Source organism: Caretta caretta, chromosome 23 (assembly GCF_965140235.1).
Source record: "Caretta caretta isolate rCarCar2 chromosome 23, rCarCar1.hap1, whole genome shotgun sequence".
NCBI lineage: Eukaryota > Metazoa > Chordata > Testudines > Cheloniidae > Caretta > Caretta caretta.
Window position 1 is genome coordinate 13,249,252 of NC_134228.1, and position 18,399 is coordinate 13,267,650.

Genomic DNA, 18,399 nt, shown 5'->3' on the forward strand with positions numbered 1-18,399 from the left:
GCACTGGGGATCCCTAGCTAGAAAGGTAGGGAAGCCAACGGTCTAAGGGCAGGGGGGTGAGATAGTGAAAGAGCTGGAGAGAGAACCCAGGAGTCCTGGCTCCCAGCCCCCCTGCTCTAACCCACCAGCCCCCACAGAGCTGGGGAGAGAACCCAGGAGTCCTGGCTCCCAGCCCCCCTGCTCTAACCCACCAGCCCCCACAGAGCTGGGGAGAGAACCCAGGAGTCCTGGCTCCCAGTCCCCCCTGTTCTAACCCACCAGCCCCCACTCCCCTCCCAGAGCCACGGATGGAACCCAGGAGTCCTGGCTCTCACCCGTGCGCCCCACAGCTCTGAGAATATTTTCTTCCCACTCCCTGTGTGGCCAGGACTGACCCCACTGTGTCCCCTCCTGGCTCCAGACAGCAGGTTACCCAGATTGTGGGGCTGGGGGGGAGGACTGGGGGGGGCGCTGTGGAATGGATTCCAGGGGCAAAGAGGCTCAAAAACAGGTCCAGCTCCGGACCGAAGGTCGCGCTTTAATGGTAAGAAACAAACATTTCTCTCTCCCCAGAAAGATTGGCTTGAGAGTGAACTCGAGGCAGGGCTGGGGGAGGGGAATGGACATTTATACACCGCGGGCGGGGGGGGGGGGCAATATACAGAGATATAAAAAAATATACGCAGAGATCCATCCTGCTATTTAACATGGGGGGCGGGCAGAGACACGGAGGGCCGGGGACAGGCGTTAAAAGCAGCGTGCCAGGCCTGGGGCTCGCAGCGGACACACCGAAGGACTGGGGTGAGGAGACCCAGGAATTAGCATAAGATCAGACCATGGCCTTGCCCCCCGTGGCAGTCTGGGGGTGGCTCCGGATGGAGCTCAGCTCAGCCTACAGCCTTGCCCCCCCGCCCCACTCAGTGGCTGGGAGGCGGCTCATCCCTAGGACCCAGGTAGCAGCTTTCATCAGAGAAACCCAAGCCCTCCCTCCCCACACCTCCTCCTTGGGGCAACACCATGAGCTCCACTTTAGAGGGGGAAACTGAGGCACGGACTGACCCATGGACTTGCCTGGTGACACACAGGGGATCAATGACAGAGCTGGGGATAGAACCCAGGAGTTCTGGCTCCCAGCCCCCACTGCCCTCACCCCTAGACCCCACTCCCCTCCTCCAGAGCCAGGGAGAGAACCCAGGAGTCCTGGCTCCCAGCCCCCTCTGCTCTAACCCATGAGACCCTAGGCCCTCCAACCCTGGTGAATATAATCCATTAATGTCTCAAGTAACTTTCCTTCCATGTGGTGGGGAGCCCCAGGCATGAAATAGGGGGTGAGGGAGGAGGGAACTCAGGTCATTTTCACAGTGTTACCCAAATCACTTTTCTCATGGCTGATCCATGCCCCCCATCCATCCCAGTGCCCCTGCTCTTGTCCAAGTCCACCTCTTGTGAGCCCGAAGTCCAGATGGGGTGTGAGATGGATACACATAAAACCAACATCAAAGTGTCTCTCCTTTCAGTTCAGAAGTTCCTTCTCCCATTGGGACAGGGGAATGAGGGAGAGGATGGGGGACGCTGACTGACTGGTGGGTTATTTGGTCAATTGCTGAGATGATTGGTGGATTGATTGGTTGGTCAATTGGTTAATTGATTGTTCCACTGGTTGGTTGAGTGGTTGATTGGTGGCAAGATTCTTGACTATTCCATTGATGGGTTGGCTATTCGATTGGTTGATCGTTGACCATTCCACGGACCAATCGTTTGGTTGATTGTTGACTGTTCCACTGGTCGGTTGACTGGTCGATTGGCAGATTGATTCGTGACTAGTCCGCTGATGGGTTGAAGGGTTGCTTGGTTGATTGTTGACTGTTCCATGGGTCAATTAGTTGGTACAAAACTTAGTTGGCAGGTCAATTGGTGGATTGATGGTTGATGGGTCCATTGGCCAATTGATGAGTTGGGCCGGGGGACGCGGGGGGCGGACTGTTGATAGCTCATTTTGTCAGCCAATGGGCCGATTGTTTTTTGGTGGTAGATTGATTGTTGATCAATTGACAGGTTGACTGACAAATGGATTGACAGGTGGGTTGGTGGATTGATTGAGGGGCTCATTAATAGATAGACGTATTGATGAGTTGACCAGTCAACGGATGGGTGGGTGGATTAGGATTCCAGAAATCCATACAGACAAGGAGGTGAAAATTAGGATCAAACACATTGGGCTTTCCATTGATGGTAGGATCACCATCCTCGGAGAACCGGTACTGCCATGGGGAGGGGGCCAGCTGGGGGGTAAGAATAAGTGAACAAAAGAAAAGAATGAAAGGAAGAAATGGTGGAAGAGGGGAAGGGAAAGAGAGCAGGAGCAAAAGAAAGAGAAGGGGGAAGAGCATGAAAGAAGGGTGAGGAAGAAGGAAAGAACAAGAAAACACATGCAAGGGAAGAGGGGGATTGCTGAAGCAGGGGGGGCGTGGATGAAGGGATGCGGGACCAGAAAGATGGATGGGTGGAGGGAATGGGGGGAATGGAAGGGAGCTGAGCCTCCTCTCCTATAGCCCAATCTCATCATCCAGCTCATCATCAAATGTGTATCCATGCCCGGAGCCTTCCTCCTCCTCCTTTTCTTCTTCCTCCTCTTCCTCCTCCCCTACCTGGGGAGCCGCCCCATGGCCCAGCCCCTGTCCCCCCACCGGCCTCTCTGCCCTTACGTCCTCGCTCCGGGGCTGCTCCCCGCACTTGTCCATGACCCCCAACACCTCGTCCAGAATGGACGGCCCCAGATCCAACTCGAAGGAGAAGAGGGACTCGGCATGTTGCAGTTCCCCCTCCCAGCCAGCGGGGTGCAAATCCGGGGCACCAGGGCCACCCCCCAAATCAGCCGGGCTGCCGGAGGACCCCGAGAGACGGCTGGGGGACTGAGCCGGTGCCAAGGCCTCGGTGGTGGGGGGCAGCCCGTTGGCCTTGGGGCCCCCGTGGTTGCTGAGAAAGGAGGTGTCCCCGAAGGCGTCCCCGCCCCGACCGACGTGCATGGTGTGCCGGAAATCCCCCAGCGGGGCGCTGATCATGTCCCGGCCGATGCGGGGCCTCTTCTTCGACTGGGAGATGGGGGACTGCTTCAGAATCGGCATCTGGGGGACACAGAGAAAGAGACATGGGGGTCAGGGAGACAGGATCCCGCACCTCTAGGGGGCACCAGCTCCAATCCAGGACTGGCTGTCTCAAAGGGGGTGAGAAATGGGGCACGGGGCCATTCCCCTCTAGGGGGCGCTGGCTCCCATCCGGCCCCAGGGCAGGGACTGGATGTCTCAGGGGGGCTGGGAATGGGTGACAATAAAAGGGTTTCTCTCCTGCACCCCCATATCTTAGGATAAATAGGGGTCTCCCACTAAGGGTGTTGATCCCAGGCAAAATATCCCCCAACCTATGACATGGGATTATTTCAGAGGGGGTGGAAGGCAGGACTCCTGGGTTCTCTCCCCGGCCCTGGGAGGGGAGTGGGACCTAGTGGGTTAGAGCAGAAGGAGGCTGGGAGCCAGGACTCCTGGGTTCTCTCCCCGGCCCTGGGAGGAATGGCAGGGAGGATGCGGCTCTAGCCCAGGCCAGTGGGGATTGAGAGGGCCGGGATCGAGGGCTGGACAGCTGGGACTGTGGGGGGAGGAGATATTTCCTGTCCGGGGGAAGTGAAGTCAGTTTCCTCTGGCTGTTCTCCCTCCAGCCAGCTGGGAACCCTGGCTTTGTTCCAGATCAGAGCTGGCAGGGGGAGCTCACATTGAGCCCAGGTCGAGCAGGCGATGGGGGGTTCCAACTGTGGGCAGGGACAGCTGGGGGGGGCAGGGGATTGGGGGGAGGCAGCTGGACAGGTTGCGGGTTGCTCTGATGTAGGGGGTGGCAGGAGAGGGCCAGGGATGGGGCAGATCAGATGGGGGGAGTGGCTGGACAAGGAGGGGTACAGGGTGGCACAGAGGGGGGGCACTGGATGGACAAAGCAGCCCCCTCTATCAGAACAACAGCTGGAATCCAGAGCAGCTGGGCTGGGGTTCCCCACCCCCATGAATGGACAGGGAGACCCCTCTATCTGTCTGGGACTGGGGGGGGGGTGTAATGGGGGGAAGGAAAGAGAGATGAAGGTGTGAGTGAGAGAGAGAGAAGAGAAGGAAAAGGGGGAAGGAGGCAGTGACTAGGGAAAAGAGGGGCTAGAAGGGGCCTTTCTGGATGGGGATACAGTGAGCGGGGGCGAGGGGCGAGGAGCAGGGAACCCCCACCCCACCTGGTTCCCATGAGCCACCACCCCCTACCCCACCCCCAAGCCGCTCCCCTGGGGAAAGGAGTGGGGTGGGGAACCTGTCTGACCAGATTCCTGCTCCGCCCCGCTGCCAGGGGACCCGGATCCAGGCTGAGCCCGGTGCCACAACAAACAAGGGGGCTGGGAGCCAGGACACCTGGGTTCTCTCCCTGGCTGTGGAAGGGGAGTGGGGTCTAGTGGGTTGGAGCAGGAGGGGGCTGGGAGCCAGGACTCCTGGGTTCTCTCCCTGGCTGTGGAAGGGGAGTGGGGTCTACTGGTTACAGCAGGGAGTGGGGTGTGTTGGGAGCCAGGACTCCTGGGTTCTCTCCCTGGCTGTGGGTGAGTCATGCTGGCAGTGGGATCCCAGCAGGCAGCAGCTGGGAGGGGATCTAATGGGTAGGGTCGATTCAGGCTTCTGGGGAACAATGATTCTGCTGGCGGGGGCAGGGCAGGTTTGGGTCCAGCCCCATCCCCAACAAGCGGGAACAAGAGGTACAACCAGTCCCTGGGAGCCGAGTCAGCAGGGCTGGGAGGCACGGGACAGAACCCAGGAGTCCTGGCTCCCAGCCCCCCTCCTCCACTCTAACCCCAGACCCCTCCAAGAGCAAGGGAGTGAACCCAGGAGTCCTGGCTCCCAGCTGCCCCCCCCAGCCCCCGCCCACCGCTCCCCTCCCAGAGCCACCTCTAGCTCAGAGATTCCCTTCAATGCCCCCCATTCCCCCCCCCCACGACAGTGCCTAGCAGCCCAGTCATGAGCCTGGCCCCCGCAGTACTGGGTATGGAACGTTACTAGGTGTATTACGGTAGCGCCTGGGAGCCCCAGCTCTCAACCGTGACCTCATTGTGCAAGGTGCCGTGTGTTGTTCATTAGGCGAATGATAGTCGCACCAGAGCCCCCCCCCGGCATGGCCCCACGGTGCCAGGCCCTGTACCTTTTATTGCTATTAGGGGTATCGTGGTAGCCCCAAGGCACTGCCCCCCTCTCGCCCCACCAGCTATGCGACAGGGGGCAGTGCCTTGGGGCTACCATAATTTCATTGCTATTAGGTGCATTACAGTAGCCCCTGGGTGCCCCAACTGTGCCCCAGACGCCGTACATTTCATTGCTATTAGGTGCATTACGGTAGCCCCCAAGCACCAGATGCTGTACATTTTATTGCGATTAGGTGTATTACGGTAGCCCCTGGGGCGCCAGGTGCTGTACATTTAACTGCTTTTAGGTGTATTACGGTAGCCTCCTGGGCGCCGGGCACTGCACAGACCCAGAACAAAGAGCCCATCCCTGCCCCAAGGAGGCGCTGGACGGACAGAAGAACAGGGGTGGGTGCACATGGCGAGGCCCCATCAGCCAGTGTGACGGGCAGGGCGCTCAGCGCCAGGACCCAGGAGAGACCTGACAGCTGCGGCTCCAGGGGTGTTTACGGGGAGCATCTCCCCAGGGTGTGGGGCAGCCGGGGAGCACCCAGGGGCAGCTTGCCCATTACCCAGCAGGCAACAGCAACAGGGACCCCAGGCCCCTCAGAGAGGGATGGGGAGAGGATCAGGTGGGCGGACACCATGGAGAAGGGGAAGCCAGCAGCGGGACGCAGAGAGGGGACGATGGGACCAAAGCAACAGGCTCGGGGAACGCTGCTGGAACGAGTCCCAGCTGGCGCGAGGCACAGCCCGGGCGAAGGAAGATGCAAGAATCGGGGTGCGAGAGGCGGAGAGTTTGTGTGCGGATGGATGAGAAGGGCCTTGGCCTAGAGATGTCCAGCCCGTGGGTCTAAGGCAGGGGTGGACAAACGACGGTTTAGATCTGGCCCGCCAGTCGTTTTAATCCAGCCCTCGAGCTCCTGCTGGGGAGTGGGGTTGGGGGCTGCTCCTAGCGGCTCCTGGAAGCTGCGGCACGTCCCTCCTCCGGCTCCTATGCTTAGGGGCAGCCAGGGGGCTCCACTCTGCCTGATGCCCCCACCCTAAGCGCCGCCCCTGCAGCTCCCATTCGCCGGAAACCACGGCCAATGGGAGCTGCAGGGGCAGAGCCTGCGGCCAGGGCAGCGTGCAGACCACCTGGCCACGCCTCCACGTAAGAGCCAAAGGGGGGACATGCCACAGCTTCCAGGAGCCACTTGAGATAAGCACCGCCTGGAGCCTGCATCCCTGAGCCACCCTCCCGTGCCCCAAACCCCTGCCCCAGCCCTGATCCCCCTCCTGCCCTCTGAAGCCCTCTGTCCCAGCCCGGAGCGCCCTGCTGCACCCAAAACCCCTCGTCCCCAGCCCCACCCCAGAGCCTGCACCCCCCAGCTGGAGCCCTCCCCTGCCCTCCGCCTCAGCGCAGAGCCCCCTCCCGCACCCTGAACTCTGCATTTCTGGCCCTACCCTGGAGCCCTCACCCCCTCCCACACCCCAACCCCAATGTCGTGAGCATTCATGGCCCACCATACAATTGCTATACCCAGATGTGGCCCTTGGGCCAAAAAGTTTGCCCACCCCGCTCTAATGGTTAGAGCGGGGGGGGGGGCAGGGAGCCAGGACTCCTGGGTTCTAGCCCCAGCTCTGGGAGGGGAAGTGGGTCTGGTGGGTTAGAAGGGGAGGCTGGGAACCAGGACTCCTGGGTTCTCTCTGCGATCATCTGCTCTGACCTCTTGTGTCACACATCGAAGGGCCCTGAGCGGATGCTTGTTCACTGTAGAGCCGAACCCTTGGGAAGTTGCCCCAACGGGTCATTTTCCTCCCCCTTAAAAAAAAAAAAAAAAAATCGGCCCCTCGTTTCCCATCGGGAATTGTTGAGCTTCAACTCCCAGCCGTTGGTTCTGCTTAGCCCTCTGGCCGCTAGCCGCCCGGGCCAGGCCTCAGGACGCGGGCCGAACAGCTCGGCGAGGTTTCGGCCCGCAGACTGAGAGAGAGGCCCGAGCGACACCCACGTTACGGGCCAGGCCAGACGGGTCATGGTTGCAGCCACAGAGAGGAGGAAGGGTGGTGGACTGGGGGAGGTGGGGGGAAGATTAGGAACTCAGCAGGAGCTGACGGCTGGACATCCACGAGGAGACGAGGCGGGGACGGACGGAGACAGCTCTGCGGGAGACCCGACACCGAAGGGGCTAATGGGATCCCGGGCTGTGTCCCCAGGGGCACCTCGAGTGCGAGCAGAGAGGGGATTTCACCTCTGGATCTGGCCCCGGGGCGACGCTGTCGGGACCCGTTGCGGGGCCCCCAATTCAAGGAGGACGTCGATCAATTGGAGACGGGTCAGAGAAGAGTCACGCAGACGATTGGAGGGTTACAAAACCTGCCTGGGCGTGAGAGACGCCAGAAGCTCCACCAGTTTAGCTGAGCAGAGAGAAGGTCCAGGGGGGACTTGATCCCGGGCTATCGGTACCGACGTGGGGGACGAATATTTACTAACGGGCTCCTTGGTGGAGCAGAGGGAGATCAGACCTGACCCCATGCCTGGAAGCTGAAGCGAGACAAACCCAGCCTGGGAACACGGCAGAAGTTTTTCCACGCTGAGGGGACTTAACTGTCGGGATAATTAACCAAGAGACGCGGTGGATTCTCCTCCAGCCTCTCAAAGACCTGACCTGGATCAGCCAGGACTGAATTCAGGGCAGCGCCATGGGCTGGGTTCTCCCGGCACTCTGCGAGCCGCTCGCAACGGGCCCTGTCTGGCCGTGGGATCTAGGAGAGTGCAGAAGAGGCCACTGGGCTGTGGATGAGCTGGCCTAGAGATGAGGGAGATGAGAGGCGACCGAGGACGGAGTCTTGGGGAACCTGCCCCCAAAAACTGGAGGGGGCCAGTGGGAGGATCCTCCAAAGGAAACACTGAAGGAGCAATTAGAGAGGAAGGAAGAGAACCAGGAGAGGCCAACTAGAATAGAACCCAGGTGTCCTAGCTCCCAGCCCGCCCCTGCCACTCTGACCACTAGACCCCACTCCCCTCCCACAGCCAGGGATGGAACCCAGGAGTCCTGGCTCCCAGCTCCCTGCCCCCGCTCCAACCACTAGACCCCACTCCCCTCCCAGAGCTGGGGATGGGACCCAGGAGTTCTGAATCACCCACCATCTGGCCCCTTAGCAATAAGATTATAGCTTCTCCCATGGGATTTTCATGTTTCCATCAGAGAAAGTCTATCGGATGGAGTGTGGTCTACTGACATGAAGGCAGGGGCTGGGAGCCAGGACTCCTGGGTTCTATCCCTGGCTCTGGGAGGGGAGTGGGGTCTAGTGGTCAGAGTGGCGGGGGTGGGGTGGGAGCCAGGACTCCTGGGTTTTACCCCAGTCTCCCAATGACTCTGTCCGGGACCAAGAGGTGTAAGGCCCCCTTCTCCTTGTTTTGGGCTGGTACCAGTAGCACCTTGTCTCAGGGTTGGAGCCCCTGCTAGCGAGGGCTGTTTGCTTAAAGCTCCCACCCCCACCCTGGCCTTAAAATCCAAACAATGGTCAGGTCTCCTGGCCTGCCTCTAATCTTATCCAACCCCCTGCAGATTGGAGGGATGAGCCCTCCCTGGGGTTGGGCAAGACATATAGGATTATAGCACATCCACAGAACCCACTCCCAGTCCAGGGCTGTGGAGAGAACCCTGGCTCCCAGTCCCTCCTGCTCTAACCCATTGGATCCCCCTCCCCGAGCCAGGGAGAGAACCCAGGCATCCTGGCTCCCAGTACCCCACCCCAGCTCTAACCTGCTAGACCCCACTCCCCTCCCAGATCCAGGGAAAGAACCCAGGAGTCCTGGCTCCCCGACCCCACTGCTCTAACCCACTAGACCCCACTCCCCTCCCAGAGCCAAGGAACCCAGGAGTTCTAGCTCCCAGCCGCCCTGCTCTAATCCACTATACCCCCTGCCCCAAAGCCAGGGATAGAACCCAGGTGTCCTGGCTCCCTGCCCCCCCTGCTCTAACCACTAGACCCCACTCCCCTCCCAGAACCAGGGAGAGAACCCAGGAGTCCTGGCTCCCAGTCTTCCCTCACGTGCTCTAACCACCAGCTTCCACTCCCCTCCCTGACACAGAACCCAGGAATCCTGCCTCCCGTTTGCCCCAACCCCACACGCCCAAATTTCCCGCACGGCGGCTCTTCCTTTACCTCGACCCACTGGCTCGGTGATCTCAAAGCATCCGCTATCCCCTCCGCCGTCATGGAGCCGGATCCCCTCTGAGGCCGCCGAAAAGAACCCGGAAAAAAAATTCCTTTACTCACCCTGTACGAATCCCAAGTCCGGAGATCAATGAGTCACGCACAGAGCAAGCCAGAGTCTCCGTCTTCCTGTTTTGTAATCCAGAAATGGAGCTCGCTTTCCCGAGGCCAATTCCACCGCCACCCAAGCCCGTGTGGGTCCGGGGTTTCGCTCTCTATCCGGTCATTTCTCCGCACCCCGATGCAAACGCGCCAAAACTCTCGGGGGTGGCCGGCGAGTGGCGGTCTTTCATTTGCTCCCCGGCGTCCTTCGCCCTTTTTTCTCGTCCACTCGGGGTTTCTCTCCTCCCTCTGGGGCGGTGGCGGCTGGATCTTTATTCACCTGGCTCCAAAAACGAGAGGCATAAATAAGCTGGGGGAGGAAAACCTACCCACGCCGCTCGTCCAAATGTACACACAGCGCCCGCCTCCGCTTCAGACCCCAGGCCGCGGGCTTTGCCGGGAAAGTCGAGATCCAGAAGTCAAAGCAAATAGTATCCCATGGGACGGGGGGGGGGGGGGGAGGGGGGGAGAGAAACCTGCACAGGCCAATTTATAAAGTTCATTGCATTCCTGAACTTCCAGGAGGTGCGAGTGCCGATCGGCTCAGGCCGGCTCTGTTTGCAGACAGGGCCGGCGAGCAGCTAGGGGGCTAGGCACAGAACTTGACGGTGGGGTCTATTGAAAAACGAAGCCGCGCCCAGCGGTGTGCGGAGGGGAAGGCAAGCGGTGGGATCTATTTTATAATACGGGGATGGCAGAGCGAGCGGTTCCTAGCGGGGCGGGATGGATGGATCAGGGGAGGGAGGGAGGGAGCAGTGTGTAGGGGGATAGACAGCTGCGGGGGGGGGGGTGTATGGAGAGATAGAGGGGTGTGGATGGGGATGGACGGGGGGGGTGGATGGATGGATAGGGGTTGTATGTGTGGGGATGGAGGAAATAGATTTAGATAATTTAAAAGTAATTATTCCCGACTGATCTGAAAACGACTTTAAGTTACGGCACTTATTTAAAAATATGTGGATAGATAGAGGGGGTTGATGAGGATAGATAGATGGATGAATGGATAGATAGAGGGGGTTGATGGGGATGGATAGATGGATGGATAGATAGATGGATAGATAGAGGGGGTGGACAGGAATGGATAGACAGAGGGGGGTTGATGGGGATGGATAGATAAATAGATAGATAATGTTTGACCCCGCTCCACAAGGACCAGGAAATGCAGAAACTGACAGAAGTCCCCAGGACGGGAATGGGGAAGGCACAGGGCAGTTGGCACAGGCCCAGGGGAGGGCTGGACGGAGCAGAGTCAGCCGCGGCAGCGGGCGCATGTGAAGTTCCTCGAGGGTTAACGCCGCCAGCGGCTGGCGAAGAAACACCGTCACCAGCTGCCCGCTCCAAGGGATAAAATAAAAGAGTCGGGATCAAATTAACTCGGAGACCCAGTTACAGCGTCAGTAACCAGTCAAGGGACAGAATCAAGGTTGCTCAGATAAAGCAAAGCAAATTGCTGCCTAGCTTAATTGTAAGCACATCATGCCCGCTGCATGACGGGCAGGGGCCTATGACGCCCCCAGCACAAGGAAGGCCCCCGCTTGTGGTCAGGGTCTGAGCAGCGGCCCGGTGCGACGGGAGTCTTGGTTTGGGTCGCTAAGCGGAACTGGGACACGAGGAATCATCCTAAAACCAGACCAAAGCCAGCCGAAAAAACAGTAAAATCACAAATCACTCGCACAGCCAAACAGCAAACGAGTCTGATGGCAAGTAAGTTATAAAGCAAACTAGGAAAGAAGTCAGAAGTTTCACGGCAAAGCCAACAATGGCAAGCTAGCACGTAAACAGGAAATTAGCAGGAAAGTTATATAGGAAAGCAGCCACTTAGCAAATAGCTCATGGAGCAAATAAATAAGTTATACAGCAAAGCAGCAAACAAACAACTCATTTGCCAGTTTGCGACAGAATCTGTTACTTCGTTGCTCTTTTGCTAATAATAATACGTTAATAATCATAACAAATAATTAACATGTTCCTTATTTCCTAGATCGCTCGATATTTGCTGAACGACGGTTTTGCTGTATAATCGACTAGCCGATTCGCTAGGTATGGGCTAGCTTGCGGTCTGATTTCTTGGCTCTAAGACTCATTGGCTAGATTGGTTTCAGAGGAGCCGCCGTGTTAGTCTGTATCCGCAAAAAGAACAGGGGACTTGTGGCACCTTAGAGCCCAACCAATTTATTTGAGCATCAGCTTTCCCCAAGCTCCAGCTCACTTCCTCGGACGCATTGGCTGGATTACAGCATAGCAAACACATCATACAGCAAGTTCGCAAATGAAGTATATAGCAAAAGAGCGACCATATTCTGTGGCCACGAAAAGCTATCGCAAATGAATAGCGAGAGAAGAAAGGAAAGGACCTGGCGAAGGAGGAAAGCAAATCCGAAAGCAGCCCATAAATGACAGGGCCAGACCACTAGAAAGCCGGCAGCTAATACCCGCATGACTGGGCTACTGTTATCAAATAATAAACCAGCTCCCGCCCACACCTGCGTGACAACAGCGGGCGCCTGCCTGGCATCTCACGGCGAGATGGGCAGGTTTCGAACATGCTTAGAACATGCCCGGGACCGTGTGACCCAGGGCAGGGTGGGGACCCAACAGGGGCCCCGCCTAGACCATGGCAGGGCCGGGGCAGCTGAGTCTGGGATGGGGCTCCTGCATCCCTTCCCCCACCCCACACATGTGTGCCCTCCATGGCAGGGCCGGGGCAGCTGAGTCTGGGATGGGGCTCCTGCATCCCTTCCCCCACCCCACACGTGTGCCCTCACCCCACACATGCGTGTGTGTGTCCCCAGTGCGCCCTCCCCCCCGCCCACCAAATCTTCCCCAATGTCTCCTCTCTCTTTCCACCCAAGTTTTCACCTCCTGCCCCAGTGAGCTGAAGAAATCTTTCCCCTTCCCCACAGCTGTGCCCCACCCCCCAGATCCCCCACTCCTGCCTCCCACCTCTCAGATCCCCCACTCCCGCCCCCGCAGCTAGGATGCCCCCAGCTGCCAATCCCCCCTACCCTCAGACCCCCAGCTGCTTCCCCAATCCTGCCCCCACCCGCAGATCCCTCTCTGCTGTCCCCCATTCACTAGATCCCCCCCAGCTGCCCCTCCTACCACCATCCCCAGATCTTCCCAGCTGCCCCCAACCCCATCCTTCCCCAGTTGCCTCCCTCCTTCCCCTCACTTCACAGATCCCTCCAACTGTCCCCACCCCAGATCCCCCATGCTCAGACCCCCAGCTCTCCCCACCCTCAGCCCCCCAGCAGCCCCCCACCCCAGATCCCCCACGCTCAGACCCCCAGCTCTCCCCACCCTCAGCCCCCCAGCCCAGATCCCCCACACTCAGACCCCCAGTTCTCCCCACCCTCAGCCCCCCAGCAGCCCCCCAGCCCAGATCCCCCAAGCTCAGACCCCCAGTTCTCCCCACCCTCAGCCCCCCAGCAGTCCCCCACCCCAGATTCCCCACGCTCAGACCCCCCAGCTCTCTCCACCCCAGATCCCTCACTCTCAGACCTCCAGCTCCCCCCAATCCTGAGCCCACACCGCAGCTGCCCTTACCGTCAGCCCCTTGGCAGCTCCCCCACCCCAACTGCCCCCCACCTCGAGCAGCAACGTGCATCCGCAGTGGGGCGCTGGCCCGGCAGGGCGGCCCCCTCCGCTCCGCTCCGCTGGGGTCCCGCAGCGCAAGGGGCGAGAAAGTCGGCGCCTGGCTCAGAAAAAAAACCTCTCTCCTGTCAAGGGTTAAAGGGGCGGGGCCTCTCCCAGGCCCCGCCCCCTTCTCCAACTCTTCTTAAAGAGACAGAGGCTCGAGGCTGGTTTTTTTTAAGTGAGAAGTTCGGGGGGAATTACCGCCCCCCTTTCCAGGGCAAAGGTTGTGTGAAGGAAGGAACGGGAAGGATGGGGAGGTGGGAGGAAATGGTGGGAATCCCACACCAGGGGGTGCCCCCCCGCGCCCCGCCCCAAGCTGGAATTTCCTGAAGGGGGGGGCAGGGGGGCGTCCCAGCCAGTAACAACTTCCAGACCCCGTGTGAGCCACGGGGGGGGGGGGAAAAGGGGGAGTGGGAGGAAGAAAGGGGGGGTGTATAGGGATAGATAGATAGATTAGATGGAGAGGGATAGATAGAGGGGGTGGAGGGGGCGGATGGGGATGGATAGCTAGAGCGGGGGGAGGGAAATAGCGAGAGGGGGTGGATGGGGATGGAGGGGGGAAGGGGGCCGATGGGGGATGGATAGATAGATTAGATGGAGGGGGATAGCTAGAGGGGGTGGAGGGGGCGAATGGGGGTAGATAGCTGGGGGGCGGATGGGGATGGAGGGCGGAAGGGGGGATACATAGATTAGATGGAGGAGGATAGCTAGAGGGGGTGGAGGGGGGTAGCTGGGGGGGTGAATGGGGATGGAGGGGGTGGCGGGGGCGGAGGGGGGTAGATAGCTAGAGGGGGTGGATGGGGATGGGGGGGCGGAGGGGGGTCGATAGCTGGGGGGGGAGGGAGATAGCTAGAGGGGGATGGAGGGGGGAAGGGGGCGGAGGGGGGATGGATAGATGGGGGAGGGAGATAGCTAGAGGGGGTGGCGGGGGCGGAGGGGGGTAGATAGCTAGAGGGGGTGGATGGGGGGCGGAGGGGGGTAAATAGCTGGGGGGGAGGGAGATAGCTAGAGGGGGGTGGATGGATAGATGGGGAGGGAGATAGCTGGAGGGGGAAGGGGGCGGATGGGGGATGGATAGATAGATTAGATGGAGGGGGATAGCTAGAGGAGGTGGCGGGGGCGGAGGGGGGTAGATAGCTGGGGGGGAGGGAGGTAGCTAGAGTGGGGCGGATGGGAATGGAGGGGGTGGCGGGGGCGGAGGGGGGTAGATAGCTGGGGGGGAGGGAGATAGCTGGGGGGGGCGGATAGGGATGGAGGCGGGGGCGGGGGGGGGGAAGACCGATCTCTCTAGCCGGTCCCCCACCACCCGGCCTCCCCCACCCCCGCCGCCCGCGGAAGGGGCCGGAGTCCTTGCGGCACCTTCCAGGCGAACATTCAGCGGTCGCGGCCCCGCTCCGGGGGCTCGGACCCCGGCTCTCCCCCCGGCCACAGGGCTCACGGTCCAGCCGCTCAGCGGGACCACAGCCCGAGCCCTGGCAGGGGAGTGGGGTCTAGTGGGGAGAGCGGCGGGGAGCCGGGACTCCTGGGTTCTCGCTGGGCGGGGTCTAGTGGGGAGAGCGGCGGGGAGCCGGGACTCCTGGGTTCTCGGCAGGGCGGGGAGCCGGGACTCCTGGGTTCTCGCTGGGCGGGGTCTAGTGGGGAGAGCGGCGGGGAGCCGGGACTCCTGGGTTCTCGGCAGGGCGGGGAGCCGGGACTCCTGGGTTCTCGCTGGGCGGGGTCTAGTGGGGAGAGCGGCGGGGAGCCGGGACTCCTGGGTTCTCGGCAGGGCGGGGAGCCGGGACTCCTGGGTTCTCGGCTGGGCGGGGTCTAGTGTTTGCGGGGGAGGGGAGCGGGGGGGACATTTCTCCTTTTCCCATCGCAGCGGCTCTGGATCCCGCGGCAGGAAATGCAGCGGGGCCGGGAGAGGGGGGAGGCGCCGGGTCCGCCCGGCTCCCTGCCGCCAGCATCTTACGGGGTGGGGGGGCTGGTAATTAACCCCTGCGAGCCAGGGAAGGACCAGAGACGGGCTGGGGGGGGGGTCTGGTGCCCAGCTCTGTCAGCGCAGATAACAGCCTTACTACTGCTGCTGCCAGCGCAACCAGCCTGTCCTGCTCCAGCACAGGGGGGGGGGGGGGGGACGCCCTTCCTCCAGCGGGGGTTCGGGTCTCACTGCCCCCATATAAGGAATCACCGAGATACACAGCCGCTCCCAGCCCCTCCCCCTCCTTAATACCCAGGTGTCAGCCAGACCCGCCCCCCCAGACAGTCACACCTTGGGGGGAGGGACCCAGACGGGGTGGGGTTATTGTTTAGTTAATTAAGATAAAGTGGGTGAGATACCCACCCCCCTCCTCACTACATTAGGCTTCCAGGGTTAGTGGTCAGGGTGGGGGCTGGGAGCCAGGACGCCTGGGTTCTCTCCCTGGCTCTGGGAGGGGAGTGGGGTCTAGTGGTTAGATCAGGGGGAGGCGCCAGGACGCCTGGGTTCTCTCCCCGGCTCTGGGAGGGGAGTGGGGTCTAGTGGTTAGAGCAGGGGGAGGCGCCAGGACGCCTGGGTTCTCTCCCCGGCTCTGGGCGGGGAGCAGCGTCCAGCAATACAGCGGACACCCAGCTGGGGAGGGGGCCGGAGCCTGCGATCTGGCCCCCTGTGGACTCGGCCGCATCCTGCCGATAAGCGAACAGCTGGAGTTCGTTTCCGGACCAGGGCGGCCCCCTCCCCCCCATTCTGTCCCTCCCCCTTCCCGCCCAGGGTACGTGGCCCTGGCGATGAATTGGGGAGGGGGCGGGGGCAGCATAGACCAGGTTGTGAAAGAGACGCCAGAGCACAGAAGCCGCCAAGCTCCGGGGGCTGCCCAGGATTGGGACCTCCCCCCCCAGCCCCATTCCTGGGGGGGGGGGAATTGAGACAGGGAGGGGAAGTGGAGGGGTGCGGGATGGCTGGAGGATTGATAGCTCCTCATCTTCTGTTCCATGCCCCCCCCCCGGAGACAAGGGAAACCAGCATTCCCTGTGAGCGAGGGGTCCCTGTATACCCAGCCCCTGCGCTCCACCCCAGAGCCAGCTGCATCTCAGTGCCGGGCCAGGGGTCCCCATATAACTAGCGCTCCTGGCGAGGGCCAGAGCTCTCTCCTGGCTAGCCCCTCACTCCCAGGCGAAGGGCAGCAGTGGTTTAGCCTGGTTCTTTGGCAGCAGCCTCAGTTGTTTGTTTACACACACACCCCCGCCCCCCCAAAAAGAGAAACAGATCAGTAGCTTTTTGCTTCTGGCACACGGTTCCCTAGCGCCAGAGCCCAGCCCCCGTTCTAACCACTGGACCCCCCCTCCCCTCCCCTCCCAGAGCTGGGGGGAGAACCCAGGAGTCCTGGCTCCCAGCCTCTGCCCACACCACCCCACGCCCTCATGCAGGCCACCAGCACCCCAAGTTGGCCCAATCGCCCAGGCCTGGCGCCAGCTCAGTAGGGCAGGCTGGAGATTGTACCAGACTTGGGGGATCAACTCCAGGGGCCTGAGGCTCCGGTGTGGGGGGCAGGGCCAGGGGGGCAGGAGAAGGGGCAAGGAAGGTACCTCTGTGCCCTTGGATTTCCCCTGCCCAGCTCAGCCACCTCCTGCCTCTGAATCATCAGCGAAGGCCCAGCCACAGCTGGAGAGACTCACTCCTGTTCCTCACCCTCTCCCCTGCCCCCCACAACCCTGCTGGTGCCCCTCACTCCCAACCCGCAGCCCCCTGCTAGCCCAGCCCTGGGCTCCCCCAGTTGTCCTGGTGCCCCTCACTCCCGACCCACAACCCCCTGCTAGCCCGGCCCTGGGCTCCCCCCAGCCCTGCCGGTGCCCCTCACTCCCGACCCGCAGCCCCCTGCTAGCTAGGCCCTGGGCTGCCCCCAGCCCTGCCAGTGTGACAGTGGAGGGAGATTGAATGAGAGAAGGAGAAGAACGAAGAAAACAGGAAGGAATCCTAGGGTCGGAAGAGACAGAAAAATAATGGAGGGAAAGAAGAAAAGAAAGAAACAGGGAGAGACTATTTCCCAGAATGCCCTGCAGCAGCTCTGTGGTTCAACCCCCCTCCCTCCCAGGCCAGGGCATCCCATCAGGAATGAGAGGAATCTGCTTTTTAAACATCCGGCCTAGGGCTGGTCCCTGCTCTAACCATTACACCCCCTTCCCCTCCCAGAGCCGGGGAGAGAACCCAGGAGTCCTGGCTCCCAGGTCCCCCTGCTCTAGCCACTAGAGACCACTCCCCTCCCAGAGCCGGGGAGAGGACCCAGGAGTCCTGGCTCCCAGCTCCCCCTGCTCTAGCCACTAGAGCCCACTCCCCTCCCAGAGCCGGGGAGAGGACCCAGGAGTCCTGGCTCCCAGCTCCCCCTGCTCTAGCCACTAGAGACCACTCCCCTCCCAGAGCCGGGGAGAGGACCCAGGAGTCCTGTTGATGTGTGTAACTACAACTGGGGCAGAGAATCAGCAGCCAGAAAATGAGCTGAAGACACAACACCTGCTGTCCAGTTTGAAGAACCCTCCAATACTGGCTGGGAGAGGCAGGGACTGGGGCGCCGGCTCCCATCCGGCCCCAGGGCAGGGATTGGCTGGCTCAGGGGGCAGGGAATGGGGCCCGGCGCCTTTCCCCTCCAGGGGGCGCCGACTCCCATCCAGCCCCAGGACAGGGATTGGCTGGCTCGGGGCATGGGACCTTTCCCCTCTAGGGGGCGCCGGCTCCCATCTGGCCCCAGGACAGAGACTGGCTGGGAGAGGCAGGGAATTGGGCCCGGGGCCTTTCCCCTCCAGGGGGCGCCAACTCCCATCCAGTCCCAGTACAGGGATTGGCTGGCTCAGGGCATGGGACCTTTCCCCTCTAGGGGGTGCCGGCTCCCATCCGGCCCCAGGACAGGGATTGGCTGGCTCGGGGGGGTGGAGAATGGGACCTTTCCCTCTAGGGGGCGCCAACTCCCATCTGGCCCCAGGGCAGGGACTGGCTGGCTCAGGGGGCAGGGAATGGGGCGCAGGCCTTTCCCCTCCAGGGGGCATCGGCTCCCATCCAGCCCCAGGGCAGAGACTGGCTGGGAGAGGCAGGGAATGGGGCCCGGGGACTTTCCCCTCCAGGGGGCGCCGGCTCCCATCCAGCCCCAGGGCGGGGACTGGCTGGCTCAGGGGGGCTGGGAATGGGGCTTTTCCCCTCTAGGGGGCGCCGGCTCCCCTCCAGCGCCAGGGCGGGGACTGGCTGGCTCAGGGGGGCAGGGAACGGGGCTGTTCCCCTCTCGGCACAGTGTCGGCCCCGCTCTCAGGCTGACGTGCCCCATAACTCAGACCACACACGAGCC

The 18,399-nt window shown here is 61.4% G+C and overlaps 1 protein-coding gene across 4 annotated transcripts; it reads right to left on the minus strand.

Moving 5' to 3' along the window:
* Nucleotides 1-480: 480 nt before the first annotated feature.
* On the minus strand, nt 481-14,561 carry CDC42EP5 (CDC42 effector protein 5). Of its 4 annotated transcripts, none has more exons than XM_075122467.1 (3): nt 14,471-14,561; nt 9,437-9,755; nt 481-3,104 (listed from the first exon to the last, which is right to left on the minus strand). In XM_075122467.1, the coding sequence occupies exon 3, from the start codon at nt 3,102-3,104 to the stop codon at nt 2,526-2,528; it is 579 nt and encodes a 192-aa protein (XP_074978568.1). In that variant the 5' UTR covers nt 9,437-9,755; nt 14,471-14,561; the 3' UTR covers nt 481-2,525. The 4 variants fall into 4 exon arrangements, with proteins under 4 accessions (XP_074978568.1, XP_074978566.1, XP_074978567.1 ...); XM_075122465.1 differs by lacking the exon at nt 14,471-14,561 and adding an exon at nt 13,064-13,181; XM_075122466.1 differs by lacking the exon at nt 14,471-14,561 and adding an exon at nt 13,022-13,181.
* Between the last annotated feature and the right edge of the window lie 3,838 nt (nt 14,562-18,399).

Excerpts from the sequence above, each read along its gene's own strand:
- CDC42EP5 (XM_048832517.2), bottom strand. The coding sequence starts at position 9,376 with ATGACGGCGGAGGGGATAGCGGATGCTTTGAGATCACCGAGCCAGTGG. Across the intron at positions 3,105-9,322 it reads CACCGAGCCAGTGGGTCGAG|ATGCCGATTCTGAAGCAGTC; the intron begins GTAAAGGAAGAG and ends TGTGTCCCCCAG.